Source organism: Ahaetulla prasina, chromosome 5 (assembly GCF_028640845.1).
Source record: "Ahaetulla prasina isolate Xishuangbanna chromosome 5, ASM2864084v1, whole genome shotgun sequence".
NCBI lineage: Eukaryota > Metazoa > Chordata > Lepidosauria > Squamata > Colubridae > Ahaetulla > Ahaetulla prasina.
The window spans coordinates 23,664,531-23,679,379 of record NC_080543.1 but is presented as its reverse complement, the minus strand read 5'-3'; the positions used below and the strand labels follow the sequence as shown (position 1 = coordinate 23,679,379).

General features: G+C 39.1%; 1 protein-coding gene across 2 annotated transcripts in view; it reads right to left on the bottom strand.

The window, feature by feature from the left end:
• Positions 1 to 14,849, bottom strand: part of DDX10 (DEAD-box helicase 10) — a 175,604-nt gene that overhangs the window by 58,557 nt on the left and 102,198 nt on the right. For both annotated transcript variants that reach the window (XM_058185011.1, XM_058185010.1), the window contains 2 exons: positions 10,664 to 10,777; positions 5,733 to 5,894 (listed from right to left, as the gene is read on the bottom strand). In XM_058185011.1, coding sequence (XP_058040994.1) covers positions 5,733 to 5,894; positions 10,664 to 10,777 — 276 coding nt within the window. The remainder of the gene's footprint in view (positions 1 to 5,732; positions 5,895 to 10,663; positions 10,778 to 14,849) is intronic.

Here is a 14,849-nt window from a genome sequence, read left to right as displayed (position 1 = left end):
CCATTGCATGCATGAATTGCAGCACTGCTGTGAGCTTCATTATACCGGCACAGCTAGCATCCTGCCACTTGCGGCTGTGCCAGTATGTCAAACCTCGCGGCAGTGCTGCCATTCCTGCATGCAACGGCACAAGCCTTGTAGAGTCCTGCTCTATGAGGAAGTGCCGGCGCAGCTTGACGAGTCTCACAAAGACTCGTTTCTGGCAGGTGGGACAGGGGAGAAGCTGGATGCCCGCCTTACCTATCCAGCACCATCGCGTTCCTCGCCACTGTGTCCAGGGAAAGATGTAAAAAAAAAATAAATCTTGCGAGTTCAAGATAAAGGGAGCAGGTGGCTCAGCGAGGGGCAGGAGCCCTGTCATGCCTGGGGGGGTGGGGAGAAGTGACAGCAAGGGGAGCTCCACGCGTCTCGCTTCTCCCCCATCCCACCCACCCCTCTCAATAAAGAGATGGTGGGGAAGGGAAGCAGCCAGGCTGCTGTTGCCATTGGGGTGGGTGGGATGTGTTGGGCCACTCGGCTGGCGCGAAGACCAGAGAAGGGAGGACATGTCCCTGCCTTCCCCACCCCCCGGCCTCGCCTCCTCAACTCATTTTGGTTGCGCGGCAAGCAACCAGAAGAAATGGGACCAGCTGCACATGCTGTAAGTAATTGGTGGGGGGGGCTTATTTTGCAGGGGTGGCTTATATTATTGCACATGCTGAAAAGCCCAATTAGGCTTATTATCTGGACATGTCTTGTTTTCAGGGAAACACGGTACAGCTGAACAAAACTTTGCATTAGTAACAGGAAGGGCATAGGGCCAATAAACACTCTGCTAACTGCATTCAGTTGCCCAGACTCCACCCCACAAAGGATTATGAGGTTGTTAAAAGATGATGATGATGATGATCTATCAGCTAAAGAGCATTAAAGAGGGCAGAGAAATCCTATAAAGTACTATTTGTAGTATGGTAAGGGACAACATACAATTATTTTATGTGCAAAAAAAGCAGAACAAAAAAGTGGAGTGGGGATAAACTAAAGTCTCCTTCTAAACAAAAGTTATTAGATTTATTCACAGAAAGACTACAACATGTTGGGACATTTATCATAATGTCAAAACTCTGCAAACAAGATTCCAGCAAACATCCAGATTTTTGGCAATCGATAACTTGAAGACATACAGTACTGTATACTTCCTAAGTATTTTAATATGCCTGCCAACATGTCACAACTGGGGAATTAAAAAAATAAAGAACAAACCCCCTCATTTTAAGTGACAAAAAAAATACCCAAATGGGTCGAGAAGTATATTACAGGAAAAAATTACAAGTGTATGAGAAGTGGGAGATTGTGTTCTTTATATTCAGAAAAAGAGCATCTTGACAATTTTATGAGAAGTTATTCTAGTAACACCATTGTTAGCATAACTATTAGAGCCCAATAGTTATTCTAATCATCATCAAGAGCAGTGGTTAGAATGCAGTACTGCAAGCTATTTCTGCTGACTGCCAGCTGAATCTCACCAGGCTCAAGGTTGACTCAGCCTTCCATTCTTCCAAGGTCGGTAAAATGAGGACCCAGATTGTTGGGGACAATGCTGTAAACCGCTTAGAGGGGGCTGTAAAGCAGTATATAAGTCTAAGTGCTACTGCTATTGCTATCATCAGCATCATCCCATAATAACAGAGTTGGAAGGGACCTTGGAGGTCTTCTAGTCCGACCCTCTGCTCATCATCATTATCTATTAAATTTACATACTCAGCGGCTATGAGCAGTTTATAAATTGCTAAAATGATTTAAAAACGAAGGGGGGAAAAGAGCAAAGAGCCAGGTCTACATAGCCCTTTAAAACACCTGTTGGGGTGGGGGTCTTCCCATTTCAGGGGTAACCTCGTTCCAGAGGGCAGGCACCGAGACAGAGAATGCACAGTTCTAGGTCCCCATAAATTGCATTGTTTAATTGAAGGATTAATCATCTTTTACAGTTTAGATAAAAGAGTGTGCAACAAGAGCTGTGGCTTCATGTGATCTTGTGCTTTTACTTATTTTCCACCTTACTGAAATTTACTGGTTTAGGTACAAATTCTAAAATATATATAGATTTACATCTTGATTACCCCTATGCATCTTGCTAACCTTTTTAATAAAAGAAAACAGATTTATTTTTCCTGGAAATACACTTCATCAGCATAATATCATCTCTATGATATTTTTCTTGACAGTTTCTGACAGTTTTCTTGATGCCAGAATAACGAGCAGAAGACTTCTTGCTAGCCCAAGAAACTCAAAATCAATATTCAAGCAACTATTCAAACCTTTGCATAGCCCAATGCTTTCAGAGTATTTATGATGCTTTATGGGATTATGAATGTATTATCTACAGCATAGATTGCCTTAGGCTGCTCTAACTCTCTAGCCTTCTGTAATAAGATAGGGATAGATAAAACTGATACATAAAACATAGAAGCAACTTGGCTCATTATTACTTAGATTCCTGGATCTTTAAAAAGAGAAAACTTTTTAAAAATTATGCAGAATATTTTGAGAAAGAAGATAAAATTTACTCTACAGTTCTTTTTATTGGGCATGACTAGGGAATGTACGGTAATAGAGACAAAATTGATTTTAAATTTAATAACAGCTGCAAGACTCTTGGTTGCGCAATATTGGAAGAAAGAAGATTTACCTACAATTGAAGAATGGACACTTAAAGTATCGAATTTAGCAGAAATGGCTAAAATTTCTGCGTATTTGAAAGACTATTCTCAAGAAAGATACATATTGGAATGGAGAAGTTGGACTGACTATATTCAAAATAAGTATCAGACTAAAAAGTATCAAATAGCTTATGAGTGAAGCTAGGAATTGTATTATATTAATGTATTAGTTTAAATGGAAAAGGGGAGTTAAGGGTGCAAAGGGAGAGGAGAGACTATGGGTTATGGTTTTTGTTGTATTCTAGTTTATGATTGTTAGACTGTATACCCTGTATTTTGTTCTGAGAAGTCTCGGGGGGGGGGGTGGAGGGGAGGGGAAGGGAGGGGAGGTGGAGGGGGGGAATAATTGTTAAAAAAATTTGTTTTTGTTTTTGTAAAACTTTTTCAATAAAAAAAAGAAAGAGAGAAAACTTCTATGTTTAGGAGGAACTAGGAATCTTTTACATATAAATCTCATGCTTTACTACTAACCAAGGCAGACTCTCTCCATGAGGCACAGTGGTGATACCACTACCTTATTATATTGCACATTATATCCTACAATGTTATAAACACTCAATAAATGAAATTAGTAGTGCTGTAGATGTTAAAGAGCAGATACAACTTATACTTACAGTACCTAAACCACAGTTTGCTGGCAGTAATGGCTATCTATATGTAACAAATATGTCTTATCTCCAACATCAGAGAAAATGTACCTTTTAATGCTAATTACTATGGGATATGCATATGAAAGTGACAGTATGCCCCATGTCCTATTTGTGAACTTTCCAGAAGCTTCTGGTCAGTGTAGGACTGCAATAACAGATTAAAATTGGAAATGAAGAAAAATAATTTGTTTCAGCTTTTGCTTTTAATTAGGGTTAGTTTGCTGCTAGTTCAAACTTAGTAATGAAGTAATAAAAGGAGATGAGAAAATAAGCCAGCAGAAACAAATTACATTAGAGTAAGAGTAGCATACCACCTCTAGCAAACAGAGAATGGGGAGAGGGGAGGAGAGGGGAGGGGAGAGGAGAAATGGAGTGAAGAAATAAGAGTCTTTTAATTTATCTATTTATTTAGCATATGGTATAGATAGGGTGCAAGTCTATTAATTTCCCTTATTTATTCCAGGTTTTCAAGGGCCATTGGGCAAAAGGCCTAAATCCCAGGCCCAACAAAAATTGTTTTCTTAGTCATTTTCTCATATTCCTCAGTCAAGACTATGTGGCAACAAACAAACTTAATTTCTGCCTCTGAATCCTAGTGCCCTCATCTACTAAAAGAAGGAATTAATTTTACAATTATAAAACTAATGAGGGAGGCATATTTTTTAAATGAAATGTGAAAAATAAATTTAAAATATATATTATCTTCAGCTTGTCTGCACCCCAGGTTTACTACATTATCAGAGAAAACAGAAATAGAAAGGAAAAAAAAGATACAGAACAGCAGAAAGTTTGCTAGGCATGAATAGTAATTGTACTTATCTTGTGCTGGCTATGTTAACTACTTTGGTGTTCAAGTTTGGGAATCAGTCCAAACTTTTGTAACAAAATATCTAACAAAAAAAAATCTGCCCAAGTTTTAAGAGCGAAATCTAAGACTCCACTTCCTTTTATTATGTAGTAATGTACATTACTCCACGTGCCCCATTTTCGGCCTCCGCATCCCATTTTCAGCCTCGTGCGCCTCGTTTTCAGTCTCTGTGTGCACCATTTTCTGCCCATTCTGATCCCCATCTCCCGGAACAGACTGAAAATGTTGCGTTCAGAGGTTGAAATCGGGAATCAGAGGCTGAAAATGGGGCGCACAGAGACGGCAATAGGCTATGGCAATCTCTGCAGCCTGATACAGCTGTTGGTAGGCCGATCCAACCGACAATCAGTTGCTTGTGATAATCAGGCTGTATTGTAACTGAAACGGGTTGTTTGCTGCAAGGAGGCAAATTGCTGGGAGGCAGAGGCAGATTTTTTTTTCTTGTGCTAATCAGGCTGTGCTGAAACTGAAACAAGCTGTTTGCTGCAAGGAGGCAAATTGCTGGGAGGCAGAGGTAGAGGCAGATTTTTTTTTCTTATTTTCCTCCCCAAAAAAGGTAGGTGCGTTTTATAGTCCGTAGTGTCTTATACTTTGAAAAATGCGGTAACTGCCTATAAGTCCATATCCACAGGAAGTTTAATAATCTGTTCTATGAAATACAGATTATTTCTTCTTCCACACATGGAAAAGGGTTGGTCTTGTTACAGTTTTTTTATGTGCTGCATCCCCAGATATGCTATAAATAAGAAGGAGGAGAAGGGCATTAAAGGGAAAGAGTAACATTTATAACTATTCTCTGCTGTCAAGTTCTCAAACTTTCAGCTCTGTTTTATGACAAATAAATGGCCCAGCAACAATCTTTGTATTTTTATGTCCTCTAATTTAATTTCTTTTAAATGCCAAAAAGGAGCTTAAACTATTACTATTAAAGCTTTACATTATAAGTGAAATCAATCACCTTGCTACAATGACATTTCTTGAATAATTCATGGGTAACTCTCAATCACCTCTACACAAAGCATAGCTATTTAAATAAAACATCATACTTCTAAAATCTCATTAGTACAGAGCTTTCTAGTCCTCATCATTCTTGATGAAGTACAGTCTTGTTATTATGCTACTTAAATTTTTACCCTTTTATCTACTAACAGTCTATCATATATATAAATTTAATATTGGCCTACAACACCACAAGTCTATGACCATCCATCCATTCATATGGTTCGGTTACTGTTTGTTCATATTTATTTAAAATCAGAATATCATATTGGAGGGTTATAAATTGATTACTAACAAGAATGGCAATGTTCATGGGAAATAGCAATACTAATGAAACAAAACCAAGGACCCACATCTCTTCTTGTGTGGCCTAAATTCATGCATCAGACCAGAACAAGAAGTAATACTGAATAGATAATCCTTTTTCCAGTAAAATCTTTCATCCCCAATGAACTTGCTGACATTTCACAGTATTTCCATTTGATATTTTGACAAATGGGATGAGATTCTACTTACCCTGTGTTTTTCTTTAATTTTCTTCCTATATTCTTCTTTGTCAAATTTATCCTCTTCCTCAAGTCTGTCTTTTGCTTTGTCTAGATTGATCCCATTACAATCATCACCGTCTTCCTCTTTATCCAGGATAGACTTTTGTGCTGGTGGCCACTGCTGAATTAACTGAATCATAGAAGAAGAATAAAAACATTTCAGTATTGTTGTTTCTATTCTACAGTTTAAAAGGAGCTCTGGATTGCTATGAAAACCAAAAGACATCAGACCCGCGCCAACAGGGAATAGTTACAGAAATATAATTTTCAGGCAGGAAAGTTAATAGAGGAAATAAAAATTGAAGCAAGACCCTGAAAGATGTCATTGTTTAATTAAAGGGGGGTGGTTCAAATGTCAGTTTGTATGAGGTGTGTAGACTCCACAGGAAGTAGGCAGTCCCAAATAACTGGGCCTTGTACCACAGAAGGTTTATAGGTCATAACCATCACCTGGAATCATACCCAGAAGCAAACTGGCAACCAGTGCTGCTCATATACCAGGGATATCAAATGGAACATATCAAGGGGTCTTTTAAGGACAGCCCAGATAATGCATTGCAGTAACTGAATAATGAGGTGATTAGAAGATAACTGTCCAAAGAGTGTCCCAATCCATGAAAAGGTACAACTGGCACAACAGATGAATGTCCTCTTGGCCATAACTGCCACCTGCTCTTGAAAGGAGATATAAGTCTAAGAAGACGGATTGCACACAACCCTTAAACAGCACAATGAGTTGGAAGGGACCTTGAAGGTCTTCTAGTCCAAACCCCTGCTCCAGCAGGAAATCCTATACCATTTCAGAAAATGGTTGTCCAATCTCTTCTTAAAAACTGCCAGTGTTGGAGCGCCTACAATTTCTGGAGGGAAGATGTTCTAACTGGTTGATTGTTCTGTCAGGAAATTTCTCCTTAGTTCTTAGGTTGCTTCTCTCCTTGATCAGTTTCCACCCATTGCTTCTTGTCCTGCCTTCAGGTGCTTTGGAGAATAGATTGACCCCCTCTTCTTTGTGGCAGTCCCTTAGATAGTGGAACACTGCTACCATATCACCCCCTAGTCATTATTTTCATTTAACTAGACATACCCAATTCCCAAATCCTAGAGGAGATCAACCCTGACTGCTCTTTAGAAGGCCAGATCCTGAAGATGAAACTCAAATACTTTGGCCACCTAATGAGAAGGAAGGACTCACTGGAGAAGAGCCTAATGCTGCGAAAGATTGAGGGCAAAAGAAGAAGCGGACAACAGAGAATGAGGTGGCTGGATGGAGTCACTGAAGCAGTAGGCATGAGCTTAAATGGACTCCAGAGGATGGTAGAGGACAGGAAGGCCTGGAGGAACGTTGTCCATGGGGTCGCGATGGGTCGGACACGACTAACGACAACAACAACCCAATTCCTGCAACCGCTCAGAGCCAGAACTGTGACTATCCAAACATAATAAGGCATAGCAAAGACAGCTGCATCTTAGTTTGGTCTATGCCAGAGCAACAAGCCATCCAATTCAAGAGTCAGGTGAACATTTCAGAATCAGGAGGATATGAAAAGGCTTTTTCATCACCTGATAATTCTACAGCAACATCTTTTAACAGTTTCTTCTCCTCATGTGCAATTAGGATGCTAATGTGCAAAAGTTCAATCCAGAGAAAACGATCATAAAAATTCAAGAGTATACAGTAGCAACAGGGGAAAATTAGCTAACACAGCATTTGTTCAAATCCAAAGAGTGTATCTGTATATATTTATGTATGTATATCTCCAGTCACAGTTGGTTTAATCAAAGGTAATCATTCAGAGCTATCAGGTATACACTGGAAATTGGAGTGGGTGGGTGGATGAGGGTGGGAAGCATCATAGTCTTCAGAATTCAAGCTACACCTCTAAAAGGGAACACAAAAAGGTGATGGGAGAAGAACAATAAATTCTCAGAATCCCAAGAAAAGGGGATTTACTGAATCTGGAGGCAACCAATGGTTAACACTGCTTGTTAAAGAAAAAGTAATGAGCCTCAGGTACAGAAAACACTGCTACGGAGAAATGTGCACCAATACAATTAATAGAATCATTTCCATATGATAGATACCAAACCCCTAAGATAAGCCTCTGTTTATATACAATGGCATAATCATAAGCACAAATGGCTGAAAAGATCAGACTTTTTGATCAAAACCCCCTTGTACGCAACATTGCTAGACTCCATATCAGATATTCGTAAGAACAAGCTTTAATTCATTGACCTCATTATAGAAGTTGGCAATGGTTGTGAGAGAAACACATTATAGTGCTTCCTAGAAAAAAGAAAAACGGGCAAAAAATAGGCGACTTTCCATCAAGCTCCCCTATTTACTCTCCATTGCTCTCTGTTTCAAATTAGCTTTTGCAATTGCAATGAACTAAGAGGCAAAGCAGTAAGACTTTGACTTGAGTAGGGGCATTTATCTTAGCCTTTTGCAAACTAACATAAATGCTTCATTGCAAATTCTAATTTCCCTGCACCCAGTGGTAATGTACTGCTTGCAGAGGTACTGAAACAGTATTGGGCTCATTACACTCGTGGCAACACTGAAGCGGATCAAAAGAGGGGAAGGGAGTCAAGGAAGAATCAGGCTGAGTTTAGTTGAAAACAAGAGATGTGACAAATGAAGGTTATATTGATGAAAAGCACCCACGAACCATCGTTGCGATTCTACCATGCAATTTGGTTCTCTGCCACCCGGAAACATTAACTTATGTAGTCCATTCAATCCAGTAAATGAGCATGCAGAAATGGCTTTTTAAAACTGTTCCCAATTCCCACAGAAAGAGAACAGTAGTACATTTGCTATTAGTTTAGCATGGGATTGCGGACTACGCTTATGACAGTTATACATCAGAAATACTGATTAAATATACGAAAACTAGGAAAGATACTTTTGGATTTCAGATACAGTATAGTTCAGACTTATTCCAAACTAGGGACATGCAAAACATTTCCAATTTTATTCAAAATACCGCCAACTTGATTGAAAACATTCTGCTTGGAACACAGAATAACTGTTCTGAAGTCAAAGCAGGACATTAAGAGGGTGACACATTTTACACGGTATTATTCGTATTTCTCTCTCTCCCTCCACTCCACTCCCCTCCTCTCCTCCTTCCCCCCCTTCTCTCTAATACATGACTGGAAACCTTTTAAAATTGTATTTAAGGGAATCTACCAATTCTCCTTGGAAACTTTTAAATAGTATTTAATTAGAAATAATCAGTAATAATGAACAGTCAGGAAGCACTCCCAAAGTTTATATTTTGGGGACAATGGCATTCACCCAGGCTTCACCTCAGTTCCCAAGTCCAACTTTCTCCTTACCAACAGTACTTGCATTTTCCCTGTATTTAATTTTAGTTCAGTCTCCCTCATGTATTCCATTACTGAGATTAGGTATATTATGGATTACTTCCTTGGAGTTAGATGGTAAGGAACAGTAATTTTTTAAAAACTTTATTTACTCAAATGTTTAACTGCCAAACTCCAAGGGACTCTGGGTATCATTAGCATAGTGACAGCATGCCACTCCAAAAATTCAAATGATGTCAGACAGGAAGAATCTGGACCACACTTTAAATTCCAGTTAAACTAATTTGTTGTTCATGTCTATACGTAAGAATTTAGTCAACTAAGGGTCAGCACTAAATTTGCGCTTTTCCAGAGTTAATGGAATTCAAGGGGATGCTAGATTTGGATTGCTTGTGGGAATGTAATGATTCAAGGCTGATTCCTCTATTGACTCCGCCCCCAGGCTCTGCCTTGTCTTTTCCTATAAATGATCTCCAAAAGTAGTTTCAAACAGATTTTGAAATAGATTTTGTAGATGGCCAGCTTGACGCCACTCCCCAAACTGCTGATATGTTTCCTCTTTGCATTGGGTAGACCAGGCCGAAGCCATGCTGGCCCAATGTTTCCTCTTCGCATTGGGTAGACTGGGCCAAAGCCATGCTAGCCCAATGTTTCCTCTTCACATTGGGTAGACTGGGCTGAAGTGACACGGGCCGGCCCCTTACATTTTCCAGGACGGCCCCCTGGGCTGAATCCGACCACATCACAGGCCGAATTCAGGCCGCAGACCTTGTCGTGTCCCACTCCTCCGCTGACGGCTGGGTCCGGGAAATCCGAATCAGGCGTGCCTCTGCAGCTCTGTCCAAAGTCCTAGCAAAGTCCTCAGAGCAGGCAGGAGACCAGTAAGTGACTTCAGCAAGATAAGTTTGACTTTTTGCCTGACTCAGAGACTGCCAGAAAGTAGCTCCTTTATATAGGCCATGGGGTGTGGCACCATGACTCAGCACTCATTAAGGCCTGCCCCTCCCTTCCCTCTGCAGCCTCCGCCTCTCCAATCTTCTGATGCGAGGGTCACACCAATCAGCTGTTCTTGGGAGTAAACCCTCCTCAGGCTCACCTGCTGTGGAGGAGGGGGAGGGGTCTAGCTGCTCCGTTTGCCTGGGCATGGAGTCAGGGCTGGGGCAGGGAGATTCTCCTTCTGCAGTTTGTGTGGGCATGGAGCCAGGACTGGGACCGGGAGGCATACATTCCTCAGTGTGCGGGAGCAGGTAAGAAGGCCCCGGCTGCTCTGAGGGCGGGCAAGACACAACAGACCTTGTGTTTGACACCCCTGGTTTAGAACAACAGCTTCCAAGTACCAGCTTTTGAATATGCTTCAACAGAAAAGACCAGAACTACTGCAAAACTGTACCTCCTAAGCCCAACCCTGCCGGGTAATCCATGAAGATAATTATAGTCAGTGATTACAAGTATCTTCAAGTGGTCTCGGAGAACTTGTAGAGTCATATTCCCTTGGTCTACACTCCAAAAAGCTATTAATGTAGGAAATCCTAGCAGTATAATCAAATTATTTGTGTTTGATCTTACCTCTCCATCATCAGTAAATACAATTTTTGTATTTACTTTAAAATTTCTCTTCAAAACCTTTTTAGCTTCTTTTGTTTTGGTTATTTTCTTCTTCAGTTTTGCATTCTGTGTTACCTAAAAAAGATGGAAAAAGGAAGACAACCTTTATCATAAAAAGATTCTGAAATAAGCATTATTCAATCAGCAGCACCAAAAAAAGCGTACCTTTCAGTGTTTTTAAAATAAATACATTTCTAATCCTGCAAATTTTAGAAATACACATTAAACTGTGATGTGATGTCTCAAAAAGAAAAAAAAGAAGACAATAAGGAACTTTTGTGATGTGATATCTTAAAAAGAAAAGATAATGGGAAAATTTCTAAAGTCATTAATACTTCAGACGGTGATGAGGCAATGATACTATCTCAATACAGTTGCAGATTTGCACCCTTAACTGAGCCGGAAAAAATATAATAGTCTGTTTTATAAAGATCTCTTTTGCTTGATAAGATTTTATTTTCAGCAAACATTCAAATATTTCACATATAACACCCTATAAATATAAGTTGAGTATTATAAGGCTTGCAAGGAAACATTATTTTTCTAATCTACAATTTTCCAATATGTTTTTGCAGTTTCCAACCACATTAGCTTTTCCCAATAGTATTTATAAACACTAGTTTGCTCCATACATAATTAATACTATTCAAACTACAATGATTAATACAGGTTACTTAATAGCTAAGAAGATATATAACAGAAATATCTTAGGGGCAACATAATAAATATCTAAATTAATAACTGACAAAACATCTAAATTAATAAATGGTAATGAATGACTTTTTATTAAACTCACAATGCCTTTCAATTTGTAATACAAGCTCATCAATATTGGTGTTAAATTTATAACCAGTACCTATTCAGGCCAGTTAAATGTGGAAACAAAAGTTTAGTTTGTGAAATGGAAATTAAAAACAGAATGTCAAACTTAAAATATTCTGTATTTTCTCCCTTAATATCTATCTCTTTATGTATGTCTGTGTTTATGTCTGAGTTGAGGGATTTTTTTATTGTTTTCAGAAAATGCTCTGAGTCAGTCTCCCATGTAGCTCCTAGGGACAGAATCTTTCACTGGCATGTAATAAATTCTTAAATTGAATGTGTGGATTTTCCACAATTAAACATAGGTTCCCATGTGTTTGAGGGGGTGTCATGGCTCAGTGGTTAAAATCACTGAGCTTGTCACCTGAAAAGCTAACAAGGATTGAGACCCGAGTAGCACGCAACAGGGTAATTTTCTGTTCCTTGCCCCAGCTTCTGCCAACCTAGCAGTTTGAAAGCATGCAAGTAGGTTAATAGGTACCACTTTGGTGGGAAGGTAATAGTGATCCCTGTGCCATACTGGCCATATGACCATGGAAAAATATCTTTGGACAATGCTGGCTCCCTAGGCCAAGAAAGGGAGATGACCACCACGCCCCAGACATAACTGGACATAACTGGATAGGGAAACCTTTACCTTCACATGTGTTTAGTTCATGTAAAACCTCTTCAAATTGTTAAAAGATAATGTATTAAATTTGTACCAAATGCACAGGTACAGATTAGATCAAACCTGGCTGAACAGCAGTGAGAGGGATCTTGCGGCCCCAGTGGGCAATCACTTAAATAAGAGCCAGAAGCGAGGCAATAGCCAAAATAGCCAATGCAAACCTAGGTTGCATTAACAAGGGGGATAAAATCAAGGTCACCTGAAGTGGCCTTGAAAATTACAGTATTTCATCATAAAATATAGAGTTAGCCCTGCTGGGCTAACCAATGATTGGCCAATGATTTTTATTTCTTAAAATATATCTCACAACCAGGGGATGGATTGCACAGCTAAAAATAAATACTTTTTCACATATTTCAACATAAAGATATTTAAAATTGGTTTCAGAATAAGTAAAACATTTACATTTTGTAACCCATTGTGCATTTAAATAAATCTAAATGCAAATTTCCCATTTATCACTCTTTCAAACAGCTAAAACCATAAGGCGTGTTTGGTGAAAACCAAAGTAAGCACTTTATTAGAAGAACCTGATATTAACTGTAAGGCATAGTGGTAGAAATGCTACAGTTTGGGACTCCTTTGCTTTGCTCCATCCATCAGGGTCTCAGTAGCTAACCATCATAGAATCCACTATGAATTTGTTATTGTATCAGAAGGTGTTTGAAGATAATGTGAGTTCGCAAGGTGACCCTAAACCAGTGTTGAAATCCAAATATTTTTACCACCGGTTCTGTGGGCACGGTTGGTGTGGTGTGGCTTGGTGGGCATGGCAGGGGAAAGATACTGCAAAATCTCCATTCCCACCTCACCCCAGGGGAAGGATATTGCAAAATCTCCATTCCCACCCCTGGGGCCAGCCAGAGGTGGCATTTGCCGGTTCTCTGAACTACTCAAAATTTCCGCTACTAGTTCTCCGAACTACTCAAAATTTCCATTACCGGTTCTCCAGAACCTGTCAGAACCTGCTGGATTTCACCCCTGCCCTAAACATTACAGTTAATCCTCCAAGGAATGGCTAAAAGAAAAAAGAAAGAAATAGTGTTCTGGAATAGCCAAATCAATTCCCATTAAGGATGCTACAGGGTGATTTGAAACCGGCTGTGTAAGAAACCCCTTATGAAAATTAGACTCAGCTTTGGATAGGATAGACCTCTCCTCTGTAAACTACCTTTTAAAACCTTCCAAGGTTTTGGCCCATCTCTGTGACATGGAGATTGATTAACTCCACTGGTTAATTATGTGCTGTAGGAAGAACTGCTTTCTTTTATAAATCTTTTTCCAGCCAGACTTACTGGATGGCCCCTGGTCTTAATGTCTTGAGAAGGAGGGAAAAAAGCATTCTAATCATCCACTTTCTCCATGCTATGCATAAGAATTTATCGAAAATATTTTTTTTGTCCCAAACATTAATTGGAGTCAACAATACTTGCTAGATTGCTGATGATCTGACTCTGGGGCAGCAGCTTCTAATCTTCAGGCATCATAATGTGTACAATATGTGAAGAATGCCACAGATGCTATTTGTAACTACTTTTATATTTCTCCATCACTTTACAGCAGGAATGGAAGGATCAGAAGGTAATCTAAGTAGCAATTTTTTCCCCTCGTTTTTGTTGTTGTAGGTTGAAAAAAACCACTATATTAAAGATAAGGCATAAATAATTAAATCTTATACAAGTAGTCCTCAACTTACAACTCATTTAGTTGTAAGTTCATTTAGTGGCTAATCAAAGTTACAGCGCCACTGAAAAAAGCAACATGATTGTTTTTCACACTTACGACCTATGGTCACATGATCAAAATTCAGATGCCTGGCAACTGACTCATATTTATGACAACCGTGTTATTAATTTAACAACTGCTGTGATTCACTTAACAACTCTGGCAAAAACTCACTTAATTTCACAGCAACAGAAATTTCGGGCTCAATTGTGGTCATAAGTCGAGGACTACCTGTATGTCCATGTAAAATGTACATACGTAAAATGCGGTAAGAAGGAGAAAAGAAACAAGGGCAACCTCTGAAGATGCAAAAATAATAATAATAAAAAAGAAACCATATAAAATGCTTTTGTTGAAATCACTGGAAAGAACAGTATCTTTCATTCCCACAAGCCAAGGACAATTCAATCAAACAAGCGGAGAACAATATTTCTTATTTCCCACGTCACTGCATCCATCGCAAAAGTGAGAAATGGATATTGGTTGCATGCTCTGCAAAATGATTTGCATTAAAAAAAGAGGAAAAGAAAGTAAGAGGAGGGAAATGAAGGCATAGAAATACATTTCTTTGTGGACTTTAATGAAAATGACATAATCAATTTATCTTGCTCTCTGGAATCCAATTTTTAACCTGCCAGTTTCAATAACTGTTTTTAACATTGGGAATAAAAGCAGCTGCAGGCAAGTGCAGGCGGGTGGGGGTGGGGTGGGAATCCTGAACGCGATTTTCTTCATAACATGTCACATCATTAACAATGAATTTTTGGCAACTATTCTGCAGTTTGGAAAAGAGACCTAGTTTCCTTAGAAATATTACAATTTTAAAATGGAAGGAAAACTAGAGATAAAAAGATCTGAGTTCAATATTATAGGTGCATGTGTGTGAGGGGGTGTGTGTGTGTGTGTCATCAAAGAACTTGTGATAGTAAC